This window comes from Nansenia antarctica, assembly GCF_963989245.1.
Source record: "Nansenia antarctica genome assembly, chromosome: 7".
In the NCBI taxonomy this organism is placed as follows: Eukaryota; Metazoa; Chordata; class Actinopteri; order Argentiniformes; family Microstomatidae; genus Nansenia; species Nansenia antarctica.
This window is the reverse complement of record NC_137677.1, coordinates 49,398,535-49,421,146: the sequence shown is the minus strand read 5'-3', so window position 1 is coordinate 49,421,146 and position 22,612 is coordinate 49,398,535. Positions and strand designations below refer to the sequence as shown.

Here is a 22,612-nt window from a genome sequence, read left to right as displayed (position 1 = left end):
TGAAGAGAGCTTCTGCCGGCTCCCACAGTTGTAATTTTCATAATAACCCCAGACCTTTATTTGGCAGGTTGTTTAGTTTTTTCGTTTGAAGGTTTTCATTAGTCTAATGAGGACTGTGCAAGGGCGAGCAGTCAGCACAATTTACATGAGGAAGCTATCATAATAAATGAGGCAATTTGAATAACACGCACAGGTTTATGCAGCGAGATAAGAGAGATTGTAGCAGCCAGATCCAGAGGTAACCAATACATTAGAACCAACTAATAACCAAAGTAATCCCAATAAAAGCCTTAAGTGAAGGGAATAAAATTAATGATAGATATATTGAACTGTAATGATATGATACATGATGCATTAGATTAATAAAATCAATGTGTTCCATTGTTAAAGAGGGGAGAAGGCCCCCTGATCCGGAGCTTTGTTTATGGCAAGCTTTTTAATTAGGCTTGTTCATCGGATCAGTTTGTTTAGACAAATGAGATAACATTCCAATGGTTTAATGATATCTCTCCAGTTGTTTGATCTTTATGGTCTTGGCAGAGCATTAAATTAATCTCACGCATTGCACTCTCAAAACAGATCCGGGCATTATAGAAGTATGCAGTGCCCTGACTCATATCTAAGCCAGTCAAACTACACTGACACTAAAATGCCACATTTTTCATGTCCTGTGAACATCTCTCATCTCTTTTTACACGTTCTTTGTTGATGAAGGACAAAGACTGTTTGTTGTCATTTCTAAAGTGTTTTTCTTAAGTTGAATGCAGCTCAACCAGATGGTGGCTTTTAGGTTGGCTTTTTGAACTTGATTATTTTTTAAACTATAAGTTGGAACAGTTAAGATGATGCTTCAGAAAGAAGGGAAAAAAAAACTAAGCAGAAAGCCAACTATCATCTGAGGTGACTAATAGAAATGCTTCAAACAGGTAGTACGCTGTGCTCGCTTTCAACAAGCCTCTGTCTCATGAAACAGCAGGTAGTTGACAAACAAGGGGAATTTGAAAGGCACAGGAGCCTTTGGCTGTAAACTCACTTTAGACATCAAACACTTAACATCATTGTATTTCTTCAGGGACACGTCGTTTTAAATACAAGCCATATGCATGCATATGGAAGTGTATGAGTGCCTGTGCAAGCCATGTGGCAGATGAAATACACCAACATTTAATTTGATGAGAGCACAACCGCTTTTACAGCAGGATGATAACACTATACACAAGCAGATCTGCCATATATCTTCACTGGGTTAACACACGGTCTCCATGACAGTGCTGCGATACATTGCCTCTTCCATCGCACATTACAAACTAGAGGATATGAATGTAACCCAGGTTCTCTGAAGGAGATGAGGGAGACCCCTCACTATAGAGCAGGGGTCGGCAATAGGCGGCCCGTGGGCCATTGCTGGCCCGTCACCAATAATATTTGGCCCAGCAGATTATTTTGAGAATCCACTTTTTTTTTTTTTTTTACAATATCGGACCGACAGTCCAACACCGCGCCTATAATGTCCGAATAGAGAATCTACCTCCACCTGAATAATGCGTATTGTACTTGTATCCATGTTGAGAGTGAATGACACAGGGACAGACAATCAGGCAGCAGGGTGCACCGAAGCGCACTGACGCTGAACCCCTCATAGTGAATCATAAGTAGGTGGACAAGGCGTGGTGCTGAAATAGCCAACATGCGGTGTGTGGTTTGAAAAAAACAACATCAGCTCATTAAATCATTCAAACGTAATGTTTACGTATGTGACTGCAACACACATATGAACAGTAACAAAGCAAATTCTGTTTAATTTTCTGAAAAACATTGACAACAAAATCGGCGCAAAGTGGTGGTAGGCCTATGCTCCTGAAACGACAGAGCAAACGCGCTATTAGGGATAATAAGTACAATGAGCCATTCATTCAAAATATACAAAATACAATTAGGTTATTAAATACAATAACGACAGGCTTGGTACTCACTTAATGTGAAAAGTGGCATCTCCCATCGGTCACTATTTGCTTGATATCTGGTGATATTGACGTCACTTTAATCCGCAGGCAGTTTATTTTTATTTTTATGCATCAATCGATTCCTCTCGTGCGTCTTTATCACATTCATTGACGAAAAGGACGACTTGTATAGAAAGGGAACATCGTGAGCACGGAAGATGTGAGTCTCACAACGGCTCTGCATTGATGAAACCAGGTAGGATGAACGGATAGTTCGCTGTCCATTCCTCTTTAAATGCCCTGTTTCCACCGTCAACTTTCCTCTTTAGACCTTTGGAGAGTAACATGATGTTTCTCTTGCTAGCAGGTTAACTGTTTAGCTAACTTCACCCGGCACGCAAACAACCAATCCAATAATAAATAATGTGACCTTGTCTAGGAGGAGGGGGGAATAATTCAGAATAAAACGTTAAATGTTAAATAATTATTAGAATAAGTTAGGCTGCGATACATCGTCAGTCCACATATTTATTATTCAAAACTATGGAAAAGGGTGAAACTACGTTTCAACGTTGTTGAGAATCACAACACAAACTTGCTAGTCAAGCCTAATACTGCAACGTTATGGATTGGACTGCTACCTAGTTAACTAGAACACTACTTTACATTGTTAGCAGGCTCACAAAACAAGCTGTGTTAGTTGACTAGCGATGTGTACATTTTTCGAAAGAAAAGTCAAAGCATTAGAACGTGTCACATTTTTTAACAATCAATTACTTAAATTAGCCTTTGATTATGTTCTGGCCCGCCATCTAGTGGCTCAAAAAAAATTTGGCCCGAGGCCAAACCTAATTGCCGACCCCTGCTATAGAGGATACACACTCTGTGTATCTATTTGCTGAAGACCCCTAGTCAACCACACATGGTACATGCCTTGACGCTTGCAGGCAGATAGCCCCACCTACCGCCTATATATACTAGGGATGCACGATAATTATCGGCCCGATATTGGGAAATTAATGTTATTAAATATTTATCGGTTTTATTACATTTTAGCCGATATAGAGCCGATAATATGAAGCCGGAAATATTTCCGGTTCCGGTTGTTGCGCTCATGATGCTGCGCCTCCGTACAGCTATGCAGTCAATTAACGGTAAGCTAAGGTAAATAGATAGCCAATGTTAGCTAGTGCTAATGTTCACCATTGATTGATTGATTGATTGATTGAAAACTTTATTAGAAGATTTGCAGAAGTAGGTACATGAAAGTACATATTACATACAAGGTCAACTAAAAGGATAAAAACCCCAGAAAGCCACTGGCTTATTTCAATTGGGGTCCATCTCTGTAGTCTGCTCTAAAATACGCAATCAAACAGTGCAGGCAACCCATGCTGTTCTGTGAATGAGACGAGCTATTGACTGATGGCTTTCTACTGCCAAATCATATTATTACAGCAAACATGTTGGTAGTTTGGCATCTGTTCTCTGAACAACAAGGAGAGGCTCATTCCGACATTGACTTCTGTTTTCGTTTTCGCGATTTCAAAATAAAAGCGCGAGCTAAGCGTTGTTGAAAATGAATGACACATCGCTAGTCAACTAACACAGCTTGTTTAGTGAGCCTGCTAACAATGTAAAGTAGTGTTCTAGTTAACTAGTGTCGTGTATTCTTATTGATTATGAATCAAAGAACAGTTAGTTTAAGACAATTTAATCAGTTACAGGCAGATTCATACATTACATGCGTTCTCCATGGACCTCGGGTGGGAAGAGAGCGCTCTCTGTGTCTCTCTCCCCGTTCCCCTCCAGAGGGGAGGGGCCAGCGTGCATGTGTGTCCCTGCCCAACCCCCAAAGGTCTCTGTTGGTCATCTGGTTGCCATAGAACCCTCACCGTTAGAGGGCATCATGTCCCCGCATGCCCTGGTATGTGTGTGTGTTCAAAACATACTACATATTCATACATAGATCATACATACTACAGAAATATACGACACTAGGTAACAATGTAAAGTAGTGTTCTAGTTAACTAGGTAACAATGTAAAGTAGTGTTGTAGTTAACTAGGTAACAATGTAAAGTAGTGTTCTAGTTAACTAGGTAACAATGTAAAGTAGTGTTCTAGTTAACTAGGTAACAATGTAAAGTAGTGTTATAGTTAACTAGGTAACAATGTAAAGTAGTGTTATAGTTAACTAGGTAACAATGTAAAGTAGTGTTATAGTTAACTAGGTAACAATGTAAAGTAGTGTTCTAGGTAACAATGTAAAGTAGTGTTATAGTTAACTAGGTACCAATGTAAAGTAGTGTTATAGTTAACTAGGTAACAATGTAAAGTAGTGTTATAGTTAACTAGGTAACAATGTAAAGTAGTGTTATAGTTAACTAGGTAGCAGTGGGGATTACTCACCCAATCCATGCATTGCAATAGTTTGGCTTGACTAGCGAGTGTGATGTGATTTTCAACAATGTTGAAATGTATTTCCTTTTTTTTTTATAAATGAACATTTGAAGAGTCAGAAGTGTTCTCTTTGTTGTGTTAACAATAGTGATGTAAGTTAGATTTGGTGAGATCACTATGGAATATTAAATCATCAATCTTTGCTCACTACATAGCCTTTCTTACCTTCAGGTGTGCATGAACTACAGGTTATCAACTGTGAAATTATATCTGTTCTCATATCGGTTATCATATCGGTTATCGGCCACGAGAAGCGGGTAAACATCGGTTATCGGTATCGGTTGGAAAAAATGCATATCGTGCATCCCTAATATATACATGTATATATATACAGTATATATATATATATACTGTATATATACGTATATATATAATCCAGTACTTAGGACAGTGTGCACCACAGAGGGCGCTGTCACATCCAGGCTGCACCTGGGGTGGAGAACTATCACGGAGGGTCTTTCAGCTAAGGTTGCTGGTCAGGATGAATGAATGGTCTTTATTGTCATTGATATAGTACAGGTACCATACAACGAAATTTGGGAGGGGGGGCTCCCCTGGTGCTAGGAAAAAAACTAAAAACAAGAAGGGAAAAGAGCTGGTTTACATAAATAAAGGCTATGTACACTATCCACTATACTATACTATACAAATAAAACACTGTGCTGTACTCTATGCTATGCTATACCTATTCTAACATTTCCTATCTCTGAACCTTATGTACCCAAGGGTTGTCATATTGCACATAGTGTTATTGCACATTCATTTAAAGTGTCGCAGTTTGCAGGTTTGAAATGTTCACAGTTGTGTTTCAGTCTTTGCACTTGATTACAATCTAGTAGCTGCCATCAAATTGTCTAGATTGTCCAGGGACTAGAACCTAGGTCTTTGCTGTGTTCAGGGCCTGAATGGCCCTGGGGTAGAAGCTGAGCTTCAGTCTATTTGTCCTTGCGAACATGGTCCTGAACCGCCTGTCCGAGGGCAGCCGAACAAAGTGTTCGTTCCCAGGGTGGGATGGGTCTCTGGAGATCTTGGAGGCCTTCCTGAGGCAGCGTGTGTTGTACAGCTCTTCCAGAGAGGGGAGGGGGGCGCCGGTGATCTTCTGGGCCGATCTCACGACTCTTTGTAGCGCATTCCTCTCTGCGGCTGTGCAGCTGGAGAACCACACGCAGATGCAGTAGGTGAGGATGCTCTCCACTGTGCTGCGGTAGAAGGTCACAAGCAGCTCCTGTCTGATGTGGTTTTTCCTGAGGACTCTCAGGAAGTAGAGCCGCTGTTGTGCCTTCTTGATGATGGCTGCTGTGTTGGTCTTCCAGGACAGGTCATCCTGTATGTGCACCCCCAGGAATCGGAGGGTTGAGACTCTCTCCACGCTCCCTCCATCGACGAGCAGGGGCTGGACCTCAGATTTTTTCCTCCTGAAGTCCACGATGATTTCCTGGGTCTTTGACTGGTTCAGCAGCAGGTTGTTAACCTTGCACAGCTTGCCCAGCTGCTCCACCTCATCCCTGTACGCCGCCTCGTCCCCCCCCGAGATGCAGCCCACCACGGTGGTGTCGTCTGCAAACTTTACGATGGAGTTGCTGGGGTGGACGGGGGTGAAGTCGTAGGTGTAGAGGTTGTAGAGGATGGGGCTTAGCACGCAGCCCTGGGGGGACCCAGTGCTGAGTCTGAGGGCTGTGGAGGTGTGGGAGCCCACCCGCACCCTCTGGGGGCGGTCAGACAGGAAGTCCTTGATCCATGCACAGATAGAGTGTGATAGTCCCAGGTCTAGTAGTTTGGTCACTAGCCTGTCTGGAAGGATGGTGTTGAAGGCAGAGCTGAAGTCCACAAAGAGCAGTCTCGCGTAGCTGTTCCCCCTCTCCAGGTGGGATAGAGTGGAGTGGAGAGTCGTCGCGATGGCGTCCTCTGTGGACCTGTGGGCTCTGTAGGCGAACTGGTATGGATCCAGGTTGGGCGGGAGGCGTGTGACTATGTGGGCCCGGACTAGTTTCTCGAAGCACTTCATGATGATTGGTGTGAGTGCCACCGGGCGGTAGTCGTTTAGGCAGCTCACCGTGCTTTTCTTCGGGACTGGGATGCTAGTTGAGGTTTTCAGGCAGGGTGGGATGGTGGCCTGGGACAGGGACTGGTTGAAGATGTTGGTGAAAACCCCGGCCAGCTGGTCGGCGCAGTCCCTCAGCACCCGTCCCAGGACGCCATCCGGCCCTGAGGCTTTTCTGGGGTCCACCGCCTTCAGCACGCGTCTCACTTCATGCTCTGTGAGGGTGAGGCTGCTGAGAGCTGGAGAGAGTGGTGTTTGTGTTGTGGTTACCTCCGTTCGCCCCTCGTCGAACCGGGCGTAGAAGGAGTTCAGCTTTTCCGCCAGCAGGGGGTCGTCCTCCGCGGCTGTGAGCCTGCTGGCTCTGAAGTTTGTCATGTGCTGAACCCCCTGCCACACCCGCCTGGAGTCGTTGCTCAGGAAGCATTCCTCAATCTTCTCTCTGTGGTCTGCCTTGGCCTCCCGGATGCCACGCTTTAGGTTAGCCCTGGTGGTGCTGTACAGCAGTGTGTCCTTCGCTGAGAAGGCGTTGTCCCTCTCCTTGAGCAGTTTTTGGACCTTCACAGTCATCCATGGCTTCGTGTTGGGGTAGACCCGGACAGGATGGGGCCGGTCCTTCGCCTGGGGCACCTAGATTTCAGAGTGCGACCTTGGATTCTTGAAGGTGGGGAGAGGAGGCCTGATGGTCACAAACTGGTTCGAGAAGGGGCTCTTCTCCGAATGCAGTCTTTGAGGGGAGGGACCGTGTTATATTCCTCCTTGTCCTTTTTCCTCGACTAGCCCAGTCAAGTCGACGGGTGCATTGAGGATGTCCCAGCACTCCCTGTCAGAACTTATCGGGACATAATTCAGAACTTAATTGCCTTGAGGCATTCGTTGAGGATGTCCGAAAACCACAAGTCACTCAAGCTAGCCAACCGTCCAAGTGCAAGAATTAGCTACACAAGGGACCTAGCAAGTTAAAAGCCTATAATGTTAGGATTTATCTTCGAGCTACCAGGGCTTCAACCAATTTCAAAGAATTGTGAGAACACAAGCTTGCAATCGACCCTCTCGTGCCTCAGAGAGTAGTAGGTGAAAACCAATCCACTTGTCTTACCAAATTCCTCGAATTATTTCTGCTTTAAATGTCGAACTGAACCACAAGATTCAAGTAGTGACAACCTAATGCCCCAGGAGAATCATAGTATTTTCAGAAGAATATAGAATTGAAGTTGTAGCTACGAGAACATGCTACAGTAGGGTGACCAGATGTCCCGGTCTTCCCGGAGTGTCCCGGATTCAAGTCAAATATCTGTAAAACACTCAAATGTACCGGTTTTCAACATTCACTACCACTGTAATGTTTCCACATTCAAGTCTAATGCACAAATCCAACGGTTTAACACTAGAACAGCCATGAGGGGTCATTTACACCCCTGTGAGAAAAGAAAAATGTTATATCTTTGCACTCGATCAAATTTCAGGACCCTCCTTTCATGACTTTTCCTAGATATGTGCGTTCTACCACCCAGTATCCTTACATTTTCAATATCACTTCAGGATAAGCTAATATAAAGCTATTTTGCAGTTTTTCTGTGTAGGAAAAAGGCAAATTTACAAGCGGCCAACTAGTGGTCGTTGTGTGTAAATAGCAGCTTGAGCATTTTAAAGAGGCCCCCCCCCAAGGCGGCTCTTTTAGTAGGTAAAAAAGGCATGGCTGTTCTAGTGTTAATAAACCACCAAAACTGCACCAAACAAACAACTGCGTAGAACTGCGTAGTAAAGCAACAATTCTCATCAAGGTACACTTATGGGTCCCGGTTTAGGGGTTTGAAAATGTGGTCACCTTACACTACAGTACACTTCAGACAGTCAGCAAGTGAAGAGAAGAAATGATCAAAATGGTCGTGCTTGCTCTGTCCTTTATAGGACAGGTGGTAGGTGAGGCTATCTGCCTGCAAGTATCACTGGCCTGTAGGTTACCAGAGTACCAGTGTACTAAAGCGGTAGAATGACAGTTCAATCGTTTTTTAGACTCGGATCTATTCATACAACAAGGGACACAGCACTTTCCAGTTCTTCCCATATTGTCAGCGTCTTTGAGCCTCGGAAAAGTGCTATACAAATATAATTTATTATTATTATTACTGCGGCATTTCGAAGAGAGCGCTTCAGCCAACGTTGAACCCGGAAACACGTCACGACTTAACAACCGAATAGTGAGGGGTTGAACCAAATCGACTGAAAGAGAACCCCAAATCACTTTTACTGTGAACAAGACACACATTAGTGTTAACAAGACACACATTTGTGGCACAGTCTGATCATTTGGTCCGCATGTCGGCAACCAATCAAAATGTTCAGACTTTTCTTTTGAAACACGGAATTACATTTCAACGTTGTTGAGAATCATAACACAAACTCGCTAGTCAAGCCAAAATACTGCAAGGCAATGGATTCGGTGAGTAATCCCCACTGCTACCTAGTTAACTATAACACTACTTTACATTGTTAGCAGGCTCACAAAACAAGCTGTGTTAGTTGACTAGCGATGTGTCATTGATTTTCAACAACGCGGAAATGTATTCCCATTTTTCGAAAGAAGTGTGGTGACGTCACATGATTACACCAGGTCAAATGACTGACTGGACTTGTATGACATGGAGAGAAGGAAGGCAATCTGTAAACTGATTCCGCAAACCAGATTTTAAAAGGGGGTGGTTCAATTGTCATTTGATATAATGGCATGCACTTCCCTGGTAAATGTTATGTATCCGTGTTGACACCATCTAAGATGTAGGGGAAATGTCCTGTGTGGCAGAACTTGATAACGCTGGTGTACTTTATCACACATCAGACATGCAAAGTGCTTCCTGTTTTGGGTTGAACTGAAGGAATAAGTAAAATGCCTTTTGTCTTTTTATTCAGTGAAGAGCAAACCTGAATGGCCTCACCTGTTCTACCTTAAATGAACTGTCACCAACATTGATTAATTTGAACTGATAATAGAAACCGCTGTGCACCTACATAACAAAATGACATTTATCGATTTGTCATACTCTGAAGAACATTGCCAGCGGGTTGTCTTTATCATGTTTTAAAAAGCCACAACTGTTTATTAGCAACTCACACTAGTTGTCTGTGGTAGAATCTTCAGCCAGTTTAGCTGTGAATAAAGCATATTATTAACTACAGTAAAATGCAGCACACACTTCGAACTAAATGTTTCCTTCAACCTGTGCTTATAATGGAGTTAAATAAAAGTATTAAATGAAAGTCAAGGTTTTGCCCTAGATGTCCAGTAGAAAGTTGTATCCTCCAGCACTGGCTGCAGTCCTACTTTAGCCACAGTACAGTATGAATGATGAAGTGTAGCTGGAGCAGAATCACTTAGATAATTCACCAGCTGCCCAGAGCATGGGCCTGCATGTGTTAGCCATCAGACAGGCTCAGAGGAGATGTTTCAGAGAAGCCTGACATACAATACCTCATCCTCACCAACATCAAAAGGGAAAAAGGTTCTCTTTTTGCCTGTTCTATTGCTTTTTGGTAGTGAAAAAGGCATGCTTGTCTAATGTCAAAGTGATATGGGTAAGGTGGTTTCAGTGTGCTTTTTTTTTCAGCGATGTTTAAGAATTGCAACCCACATGATTTAGATCAGAGTGAACGTTGAACATAGAGAGTGATGGGTGTACAGTATCATTAAAACGTAGGCATCCTCAGTGTAAGCTTATTCTCTTCATCTCACTGACTTTAATCCATGGTGTTTTCTCCAGTCCTCTCCGTGTCCTTGGTGTTGTGGGGCTTCAAACACATGCTGACTACCTGACTTCTCCTAAGACAGGAGGCGAGATCATTAGCCATCAGAACCCTGAAATGTGACTTGGCAGACAATAATGCTTTATGATCAAACAACTTGTCAGTGCGTCCTGTTGAAATGAAAGAGTGCAAAAAAATAATTCAATAGAGGATCAATCAAATTTCCCCCTGCCCATGTGTGGGAGATTGCTGATGGTGCAGAGGGGCTATTCCTCCAGGACACGCCGGTTCATTTGGATATTTGTTCTCCCCCTCATGAATGTTCCATCGCGTGACACCATCTCCTGCTAATCACATTTCACAGAAAAAAAGGGGGGATGCTTTTAGGGACGTTGAAAAGAGAGAGGTTCTTTTTAATCTTTGAAATGCCTCAAAAGTGACAGAATGCTTTCTCCTGCCAAGACGTGAGCCTCGGATGGGGAGATAAATATGCTGTGGTCAGCTAAGTGTATCTAGTGAGCAGAGAGGCAAATTTAATAATGCATTATCATTCACTGGCGAAGGTGAAATCTCCCTGTCCATCAGAAAACAGAAGGCTGTTTCATGTTACCCTTCACTGCAGAGGAACAAGTACCTTCCTGAGGCATGGAAGAGCTGCACTATAGGCATCAGCGCTCTACTATGCATGCTATTCTGGACTGTCAGAAAAACACGTCTGCAATCAAAGCACTCATCTATTGGAGTAGACTGGAGTAGACATTAACGATCATAGTGGTATAGCTCTATAAAACACAATATTGAATAATAACAGTAAGTGTGACCAGTTGGTACCTTCTTTTTTTCTTTTTTCTTTTTCTTTTTTCTTCTTTTTTTTTTTACAACAGTCGACTCATTTTACATATCTGAGCATCTGCTATTATGCATATTACGGGAACATATTTACCCGAATGCCCTTGGACAGAAACGTAAAATAATTACGAGGATTATGTCCAATGGTGAGAATTTGTGATTCAAAACAATTACACATCTTAGCGGTTGCAACTGTTGCCGACAGATAAGGTTGACCCTGAATATGTATTACTGTATTTTTTTGAGATACATTATATGGTGTTGTTTGTATAATTTGATATTTACATGTAAACAGTAATTAGGGGTTTGCTAGCAACATGCCAAGCACAGCCTCTGCCAAGGTAAACACCCGCCCTAGCAGTGCGATGCAGTCCATCATGTTTACAGACTTGCAGTGCAGAGTGCTATTTGTGTGCTCTTCCTTGGCAAGGCCTATAAAACACAAGCAGTCCTAGGCACAGTGTTCAACACAGTCCCTCTTATCATCAGCCAGTCTGCTAGCTGACTTGAGGACACTGCGAGTCAAACCTTTAAATTTTCACTCTACTGTAATTACACTCCTATACTTGAGCTTTTATATCCTTTCACTGAGAAGGTAAATCATTCCTAATAAAGAGAGAGAAAGAGAGAGAAAGAGAGAGAGAGGGAGAGAGAGAGAGAGAATGAGGGGGGGTGGAGGGAGAACGCTTGAAGACTAATTCTCCCCTCTCTCAGAGCTCTATTCTGCTGTTTGAAAGCCTTTCTCTAAGTATTCCAGTCACCTTGACTTTGCAGCAGCAGCCTTACAGAGTCTGTTGCTTATCCTGCCTAACCCCGGTCTGTCAATTAGGTGTTTAAAAATTAATCTCTTTAACTGGAAATACCATGCCAGCTTTCTTCCGTCTGTAAATGAAGTGTTATTAATTCAAGCAGCGCAAAGCCCATGTTATGAATAATGTTATCAAAACAGATTTCCACACGTTTAACACGTCGCTCCTGTTAAAAACCCCTTAAGTATTTTCATAACTGTGAAACCGGGACCGCTAATGGATTTGCATCCATTTTCGTGCCCCAGCGCTAGCAGCCACAGACAGAGCTCTCCTAAGCTGAGCCTTTTAAAGTTTACATTTTCCCATTTCCTCTTTTGTTCTTTCATCTTCCTTTTAAAAGCATCTCAGTACATCCAGCCTGGATTAGTGCCAACCAGTGTCGGCAGACGGCAGAATAGCAACAGCAGCCCCCGGTTCCCTGTAGGATTTCAATGCCATGCAATGACACCAATGTGTCCTATAGTCTCAAACACAACACACTGTAGCTCTGATCATGCTGCTTGCTATCTAGCGTTCAACACAGGGCTAATGCTTGTTTCATTTAGTGACTGTGTGCAATTTATTTTTTGTTTGAATGTTTAATTCTTAGTCTGTGTAATTGGGGCTTGTTTGTGTTCTAGTTTTACATTTAGTAGTGAAACTGGATTGCATTTTATTGTGTAGAGACATGGCTTCTCTGGCTGGATATGAATTACTGTAAGCCTCCATAAGATGTTGTGTTAATGAATTGATAACCTTCAAATCAAGTAAGGGCTAAACAATGAGTCTTGACAAAAAAAAATGGTTTGAAAGTTAGTGAGCCAGGGCAATTAGAAGGGTATACAATATAAATGATCCTCTTTGAAAGTTGAACGATTCTGGCAAAACACTCAATCAATAGCCGAGGCCAATTTAATCCCAAGGATTCTGCTCCCAGGTCAATGAAAGGGCCTGGTCAATGTCTGTCAATAGTCAAAGACACGCTGAACGCCCTCAAACGCCTCTCTATAATATCCTAATGATAGTCTATCCTGCTATCAATCAATGTCACTCGGTTTTATCTCAATAGTTGTTGTTTTTTGCGTTTCGCAATACACTATGGAAGTCGTAAACTGCAGAATGTGAACATTTTATGAGACACACACTATTAGAGACAGGCTGGACTGGTAGGTCCAGACTTAACAGTAAATCTGTACTGTTTTGCCACAAGGTCAACAAAGTTTGCGTGTGGACTGTTTCGTCCCAAGGTTAACTCAATTTTCAGGCTAAATATTGACAGTAATATATTTGTATTTACCATTAATTAGCAACCGCTTCGACTTGTGACTTTACTGCCTGTCTCCAGTTTACATTCTGCAGTTTTGTGACGTATGGACCACTTTGACGGGTGAAGGATTGGTCTACCGTAAAGGTATTTCAACGTATACGTAGGGCTATGTTTCATTTTCTTCTGTGGTGCAAAAAAAGAAGACTGCCAAATACAGGAAGGGACTCAATAAAAACCAAAGCCATGAGTTTAGTAATGTAATCTCTGACCTTTCAATCAGATTACACAAACCTCTTCTGACTACCGTTAAGAGTAGTCCTTCTACAAAAAAACTTTTTTTTTTTCTCCACCAGTGTTCCCTTAAAGAGCTGATTTGAAAGTGCACTGGCAGAAACAAAAGTCCTGTAGGCTTTTATGCAGTCATCACAGTCAGCCAAGCCTGTAATCCTCAGAGGTCCGATAATGACATAGCCCCTGCATTTATTACATGGAGGAGAGGAGAGAGGGAAAACGCTGACTTTGAACAAATGAACACCCTGACCTTTATGCAATAAATATGACATGGGCCGCATAAAAAGACAAGATATCTTCCTCTTGAACGGGACTCCTGAACACGGATTCTACTCTCTCTCTCTCTCTCTCTCTCTCTCTCTCTCTCTCTCTCTCTCTCTCTCTCTCTCTCTCTCTCTCTCTCTCTCTCTCTGTAGAGAGATGTACTGTTCAGAATTGTATGTACTGTATTATACTGCGATTTCTACTATAAATGTCAACCTGTAAGAGTTACTTGTGAATACTCCTACAGCTTGAATACATACTGTAATTATGAGTGTATAGAATTTGGTCAAATTCAGTCAGTACAGGCCATCATGCCCATGTGTTCATGTTCAATTGTACTTATATAATAATAATAATAATAATAATAATAATAATAATAATAATACAGTAATATCGTAGATTTATATAGCGCCTTTCAAGGAACCCAAAGACGCTCATCGCTATAGACAACTATCTTAACATGATCAACTGCTCAATATTATAAAGACCATTATTTTTCTGAATATATACTTTGTTTCCGTCCTAGAAATGGGGCTCCAATAATGTATCACTGTGTGCTTAATCAGTTGTGTGCAGAGTGAATAGTACATAATAGTCGTGTTGTGTCACCTCTGTCAGACAGTTAAGGATTTATGAATACGTTCTCCATGTAGCCTGTCCATCTCCAGCGCTATCTTCACATGGCCTTGAGAATACGTTTCAATTTATTAAGGCAAGCATAGGACTCATTACTTCAACGCGGGTGGGGGGAGAGAGGAGAGTGACACACTGAATTGGTTATTATTGGAAAGGCGCAGCCATAGGGCAGTTGAAATTTAATGATATCCTACAAGAAAATATGAGGGTGTCACTTTCCAAAAAGTCATGCTAAATGTCAGCGTTTTAAGGTCCCGACGCTAATTTTATGCCTGTGCACAGTAATGTTGTGGAGAACGTTTAGGAAACACGGCCCAGTGGCCAGCCTGATTATCCACCTCACCTTCTCTCCTCTCTCCAAATGGGTTTGTGCAGCGAGCGATTTCATCTCTAAGTGAAGGGAACATTAGAGAAGAAGGGGAAAGAGAGGGAGAGAGAAAAACATGCGGCTTGATTTTCACGCTGTGATAAGAGAGTGAGAGCCAAATGTTACCTGTTAATCCAGCCCAAACCGACCCGCGCTCTTGACTTTGTCCCTCAGCAGGGATGGGGCAAACACTCATTTTCCTCTCTCTGTGATGAAAAGGAAATTAGCTTAAATGTAATGAGAGCACATTAGCGTGTGAGTGGGTGTGTGTGTGTCTGTGTGTGTGTGTGTGTGTGTGTGTGTGTGTGTGTGTGTACGTGCGTGTGTGTGATTGCGTGTGTTGGTGTGTCTGCTTGTGTGTGTGTGTGTGTGTGTGTGTGTGTGTGTGTGTGTGTGAGTATGCTGAGGCAGTGGGTTATTTTCCTGCCATATAGGGTATGACATCATATCAACCCAACCTGTCCATATGCGGAGCATATGCAACGTTTAGTCATTCTAAAGGAATCTCTCTGTATGGGCACACGTCTCACAGTATGTATTTGTAGCTAAAAAGGAATCATCCCACTCTTGCGTTGCATTTCACCGTCTTTTTTATATAGTGAATGAGTACATTAAAGTGTGTTCTCTTCCAAATTGTGTTTATTTTTTTAAGACATTTGGGGAAATGTAAATAGGGATCACTTAATTTTTTTGCGATGGAATCAGAGTGTCATACTCTACCTGTATGTATGTTTTGTACAACCCAGTTTGTAGAGTTTCTTGGTCTACAGGCACACAGTACTATGAGATCAGAGGTAAAGCTACAGAAGTGCAGCAGTTGTCTTCTGTCTTCTGGCTGGGAGGTCATTACCACTCCATTTGGCTGCGGCTACCTCCTCTGCCACACTGGCAGGTCAAATCAAATGTAATTGTACGCTGAAAAGCACCGCCTTGCTTTGTGTCGGCCAATCTGACATCCTCCAGGTTTACCCGTCTCTTCTCCTGCTGCGAAGAACACAAGTTTGCAAGGACACAGGCTTCAACTGTCAATATATCACACTGACTGCCTAGCCAAATGTAGCTGTGTTCTCTCTCTCTCTCTCTCTCTCTCTCTCTCTCTCTCTCTCTCTCTCTCTCTCTCTCTCTCTCGCTCTCTCTCTCTCACTCGCCCCCTCTCCTCTCTCTCTCTCCCCCTCTCTCTCTTTTTCCCTCTCTCTCCCTCTCTCTTCCCCGCTCTCTCACACTCTCTCTTTCCCTCTCTCTCTCTTTCCCTCTTGTTCTCTCTATCATTTCTCTCCCCATATATCTGTCTACCTATTCCATCTGTTAGATATTTCTCTTTCCTTATCTTTTCTTCTAGCTACTGTATCTGTACATCCATCTTCTATCATCCCCTCTTTCACTCCCTCCCTCTATCTTGCTCTCTCTTCCCTCTCTCTGCCTTCATTTGAGGATTCAGCTGAAAGGTCCTGAGGGACCGTGATTCAAACACAGGAACCAGAAACATATGGCACATTTTCAACTCCCAAGGTCAATTACAGCTATTTATCCAGAGATTGCGGCTAAATTTCCCAAGGTTTCCTCTAGATTTACCACAGATTGCGATGCACTTTTAAATCAGGGCAGTATTTTGTGTTCCTCTCGGTTCCCTGCGACTCTCCATCAAATATTTCAAAGGCTTTCGAGTGGATTTTAGACATGTTTTATCTCCGGTTATCATGTGCCCCATCTTTTTTTCCTTGGCATCGCTAGGTCCAAGTGCCGCTCGCAACACAAATCTAATAACATGTAAATTGGAGATAAGCCCAGATCTCTCCAAGTGATATTTTTTACATTCATAGTTTGTCAAGTCAATTCCAGGGCCCCGGGTTTAGCAGCACAACACATGAGGAGTGAGAAAATTAACTGTGTAGGTGATTCATCATAGCTAGCACACTGTCAAGGACTCCCTCTGCTGCTATTGAGGCTGGGGGGGGGGGGGGGGGGGGGGGGCAGGAGAGAAGGAGGGGGCCTTATTTTAAATTATGGCATTTCATTCAGAATGCATTGTATTTACAGCATTCCATTTTTATTTGTGGCTCCTATTACCCACCGAAACAGTTGTGCATGAAATGTTATTTGTGACACCGGTGACCTAAGAGGGGTTTTTACATAAGTATTTCACAGTGGAGGCCTTTACTGTGCTTTTACCGAACGGTAAGCACAAGAGCCTTGTCACAGCTGCTGCTGGCAGCCTGGCTAGAGGAGAAATATCACCTGGAAACAGAGCACTCCATTCCAGAGGCCTCATCACTCCAGCATCTGTCGCTGTAATTAAGTTGAAGTCAATGATTTTGGAGCGATGGCGAGAAATAAACATGCAAACACACCGCCAGTACCCAGAGCCAGATATACTGTACTGTAGGACAGCCAGCACTGAGGGAGGAATACAACAAGTCTGAGGAAGAAAGGAAACGATCTGGAGTTGCAGTATCTACTGTACTTACATTTCACAGTGTTAAACAAATAGTGATTATATTGATTGAATTAGCAGTTTATTCGCTACCGCATGCATTTTGAAAGTGCCTATATATATATATAACAGCTCTTGTTGGAAATGTTATCTGACAAGCACTGCTGTACTTCAGTTGGAGTCTGTCGAGCAAAACACGTTGTTTTCTTTTCCCAAAGCATGACAGGTTGTTTCCCCTGCAACAAAGCGATCAAAAATTCTGTGTGATCTAACATTGTGTTGGAGGGGAGGCCTGCTGAGTGGGAAGCCGGAGTTTGTTAAAGCAATGATTTATGATTAATGCCAACACTAAATAAGGGACAAAGTGCCTACAGTACAAATCAATTACAAAGCTCCAACAACAGACCTCTCCCGGAGGTCTGCTAACGTCTTCAGCATTTATGCTGATTTTATTGGAGGGAATATTTGCAGTGGTCGACAAGAGAGGACTATGTAATGCATTCAAAACAGTAAATGTAAAACATGTAGGTGTATCAACAACATCAGAGGCCGTTGGAGGACAGTCGTAATGCTGATGTTATGATCTTGGATCAGCTATTTCATGGCTATTTCAAGTCCCGTATCCTCAGTACTGAGGATAAGCTTGTTTTCAACACGCTGGCTCACCTTTAAATGCTCACAGTAAAACACCAAACAAAACAAATTACCGCTTACCGAGGTGGCTTCTTAAAAGTAGGTTCATTACTTTTTATGAAGTCAAATTATAAACACATTTTAATCCATTAGGCATCCATCCATTCTAATTAATCAACAGGAGTGAACTCCGTCTGAAGATGGAGAAAGGTTGTTTACTCTCTCCACGGACCAGCGGTGCATATTTCAGCGTCTCTCCTTCCTCCCTCCCCCCCCCAAAAAAACTCCAAATTACAAAAACTAAACTGTGAATGCTAACACTCGACGGTTGGCGAGGACATGTTTCCAGGGCATTTGCAGATGCTTCAAATAATCTCCAATGTTTTTGCTCAATCTGCTCTGAGGATGGGTGAAATAAATACTTTAAACTAATTAATGTAAGACCAGCTGTTCCCACCACTTGGCTGGCGTTAGTGAATATTGATGGGCGGAGAAGCAGGGGCTGTTCGGGCTCTTGCCTGTGTTTGTGCAGGATTGAGACTGCCACATAAACATATATGAATACTGGATGAGAGGGGACTGCACAGAGCACAGCTTGGCTGCAGTGCTAATAAAACTGTATTTTTCTATATAAATTAGATTAACAAGGACAACTGAAGGCACAAAACAGCACAATTGTCTACTGGATGTATTTTTAACCGTCTCTGTGAGATACAGCAGCTTTTAGGAATTAGCGGGAGAGAAAAGAGTGTCAGACGTACAAACAAGTCCTCAGATTTGCAGTGGCACCTCTTCCTGACAGGCTAGAGATAGTGTCACAAGGCTCTCCCTCTCCCTCTATCTCTCTCTCTCTCTCTCTCTCTCTCTCTCTCTCTCTCTCTCTCTCGCACACACTGTCTGTCTGTCTCTCTGTCTGTCTGTCTGTTTATCTGTCTGTCTGTCTGTCTGTCTGTCTGTGTCTCTCTATGTCTCTATCTATCTGTCTCTTCTCTCTCTCTGAGGCGTTATAGATAGGCTGTAGAGCAGATGGTAGGGCCCTGCCCCTCCAATGGGGATGAATAGAAGATGATGTCATTCCAGGTTTGACAGGCAACTATGTGTGTGTGTGTGTGTGTGTGTGTGTGTGTGTGTGTGTGTGTGTGCGTGTGTGTGTGTGTGTGTGTGCGTGTGTGTGTGTGTGTGTGTGTGTGTGTGTGTGTGTGTGTGTGTGCGTGTGTGCGTGCGTGTGCACAAAGGAAGCTGTGGCCTCTGAGGTTGAGCGGTAGGCCTGCTTCTGATTTGGGAGTCGGCATGGCATCTTTTAAATAGGAAAAGCTGGATTTATGTCCTGGATGATATTGTTTAACCCTTCACTTAGGCCTTTAAAGGGACAATGGAGGGCAGTCTCTGAGGACTAGTCTGGTCTTTATACTGGTGTTATCCAAGAGATTGAACCTCTGCGCTCTGATTGGCTGACTCTTCTCTGTCTGTTCAATACTTCTACAGACGCAGCAGCAAGCCAATAGAAGTCAGGGCACATAGAACATAGGCATAGAAACATTGCATCAATGATACATGGAGGTATATTAGAGAAGCCATGTATCGTTACCGGTTGAATGCTAAATCTGTATCGTATTCTAAAATGTTGTCTCTCTATATGGTATATTAAACATTTCATAGTTTTTCCTTTTTTCCTTTCAGAGGACAATCCAATGTGCACCCCGACAGCGAGAGACAGCTACGAGAGGTTGTCATTGGCTGGACAGGCCTTACCTCCAGGCTTCCCCTCGCCTTTCCTCTTCCCTGATGGCCTCTCCTCTATAGAGACTCTCCTCACCAACATACAGGTAGGTTTGACCTGCAGGTAATCTCCTCACCAACATACAGAGGTTTGACTAACGGAGAGGTAGCTTGTACCTGTCTGACTAGCACTAGGCTTTGAGTAACAGAGATCTATCGCCCAACTCACAAATGCCCAGTCACTTTGTACTATAGATCTTACCAGTAGTCTTTGACAATCGGGCTTAGCAATATCCTCTTAAGACTACTATACAGGTACAGCAGACCTTGGTAAACACAGCACACAGAAGCGTCGTGTGCAAAGGTGTCTTTGGCCGTTGTGTTTTGAGTGCCGTTTAAGGCTTCAACGCAAACAACTGCAGTCATAGGAGATGCCTGTGTTTCTGTTCTTCCTGAGTGTAATGATGTGTACCCAGCGCTGCCCTGCTCATTGTCCTGGTGCTGTGGACATCACAGCCCTGGTTATCCCTCTGCTCTGTCTGCTAATTAGAAAAGCGTACATGAACCCTGTACACAGCCCCAACTCTCGAGTAAGTCATCTTTGATAATGATCTCAGCGTTTAATATTTATATACAAATCAACAAAAGGAAACCAAGCAGAAAATTGAGATAAAGCAACTTAGTTTAAATTGGGGTCACGAGAACCAACAATTAGTAAGATATAGCCCACTGCATTTGATGTAATTGCATGTGGATAGGGACTGACTGTTGGGAACACTGTCACTGCACAGTTTTGCGGACCAGGAAAGAAGAGATATTGTACAATGCGAATGCGATTGCTATCGTGGCTACAGTATAAAGGCTTTTTTTGTGTTTGTGCGCCATTTGCGATGAGTATCAGGGTACGGTATGTGGTATGAAAGCGATGTTTGCCTTTCAGCTGTTCTCACTCTTCAGAGGCCTAGTGGGAACATACTATAGCACCTTGATATTAAAATCAAACAGAGAGACAGATGGTACTGGTTCATCATTTCCTGTGGTTTCCAGACATGGTTACTCTCTCCCTCCCTGTCCTTCACGAGGCCAAAGAGGCCGGGCCGACACGAGTAGTAGGAAGGAAGAGGCCTCAGCGTGTCCTAATGAGGGTTCTACTCTCTCTCTCTACACCTGTATTTCACAGATTATGACCAAAAGCGGTCAGACAAATCTCAGTGCTCGCTCGCACATTTTCATTGCAGAATCTATCAACTTGAACACAACTACGATGATGTTTTTTCGGTTCCATGATAGATCATCAGAGAGATACTTATTAAAGAGACACTCCTGAGGGGGTAGACTCTTGAAATTGGTTGAAATAGCAGAAGAGGTATTAAAGGGGTGATCTGAAATTGGTACAGTACATTGGACTGTTAAATGAATGACATATAGCCATTGATTCTTGAAGAATATAACTAAATGCTTAACTTAAAATGAGCTTAGTTCAACTGTCTTACCCCACCAGAACCCAACATATACACTTGTTTTACTCCATTGATTGTAAACTATGCGATTGTAAACAAACACTGTATAGCTTCAAAACATGGTTAAAGCTATCATTATGATGTCATGGATGGTTAGACCTTGAATCCATAGCTTTGTGTATGACATTGATATTGGTTACATTTCTCCAGCCCCATCCCTTTTTATTGTTTACTGTAACAGTGAGAATACATGATATTAATAGGGCTCAAAAAGAATCAAGTCAAATGGAATTACACAATACAATGCCAGGTTGTCTTACCCAGATATCGCTCTTACGGCTGCCCTGTGACATACTTTCAGTGTGGGCTGCTGTCACTTTATTGTAAAACTCTTAAATAGCTCACCCCCCCTCCCTGTGTGTGTGTGTGTGTGTGTGTGTGTGCGCGTCTGTGTGTGTGTGTGTGCGCGTCTGTGTGTGTGTGTGTGTGTGTGTGTGTGTGTGTGTGTGCGCGTCTGTGTGTGTGCGTGTGTGTGTGTGTGTGTGTGTGTGTGTGCGTGTGTGTGTGTGTGTGCGTGCGTGTGTGTGTGTGTGTGTGTATGTGTCTGTGTCTGCAGGGCCTGCTGAAGGTGGCGATTGACAATGCACGGGCCCAGGAGAAGCAGGTGCAGCTGGAGAAGACAGAGCTGAAGATGGAGCTGTTCAGGGAGAGAGAGCTGAGGGAGACCCTGGAGAAACAGCTCGCTGTGGAACAGAAAAACAGAGGTACTGTCAGATTACTACCTGGCAAACACTGTGTGTGTGTGTGTGTGTGTGTGTGTGTGTGTGTGTGTGTGTGTGTGTGTGTGTGTGTGTGTGTGTGTGTGTGTGTGTGCCTGCGTGCGTGTGTACCTGCGTGTGTGCGTGTGCGTGCGCGTGCATGTGCATGTGCCACTTAGTAGTTCATATAAGCAATAGTATTACATCCTCTGCAGTAGGCTATAATACATGATCATACATTTCTAAATGAAAACACTTTCGAATGCAATTGTCTATGCATGCTTCGAACCACATTAAAAACCCTTTAACACACATCTAAATATTTAACAGGGTCATACTTAAGAAAACCTCTGTGTGTTTCTTCACTCAGTGCAGCTTGCAATGTTCCACTTAGCATTCTTCTCCAGCACTGACTCAGATCAGATAATTATAAGTACATATTAGATTATTGAAATTAATGATTTAGAATCATTGTAAACAAAAGTGGCACAAATACAACTTAACACCCTCATGTTCTATGCATCAGCTGCACAAGTTTTGTTAAATACTCTATTATTTAATGAGATTTCAGAGAAATATCCTAATAAATGTGCTCATTTTCTTCCCTCCAGCACTTTGCTGCTTAGCATTCAGTCTACTCTCAGCTCCTCACTTTTTTCCAGTACTAATTTAATCCAAGTTCCATTTAAGTGTTTTCTGTCCATGACTGTTTAGTGGAGACATGTACGTCTGTCCTGACCGTCGTCTATGGTCACGACTGTGGGTTTTCACACACTAAATCCTTTCCAAATGTAGTCGAGTCACCTCAATTTCTATCTCACACTTTCCAAAATGCGACTGAGCGCGTGGGAACAACGTTTATCTCACACTGCTTCGTACCGCAGCGCCAAACGACATTCACCTCTGTGTCATTCGAAAAGCTTCTGTTTACTTTCTCCACTGTAATGGCCGACGTTATCTCAGTGT

The 22,612-nt window shown here is 43.0% G+C and overlaps 1 protein-coding gene across 1 annotated transcript in view; it reads left to right on the top strand.

The window, feature by feature from the left end:
* dachd (dachshund d) overlaps positions 1-22,612 on the top strand; it is a gene marked incomplete at both ends in the record, with an annotated part of 102,693 nt that overhangs the window by 73,993 nt on the left and 6,088 nt on the right. The window contains 2 exons of the mRNA XM_080536254.1: positions 19,390-19,535; positions 21,505-21,652. Coding sequence (XP_080392380.1) covers positions 19,390-19,535; positions 21,505-21,652 — 294 coding nt within the window. The remainder of the gene's footprint in view (positions 1-19,389; positions 19,536-21,504; positions 21,653-22,612) is intronic.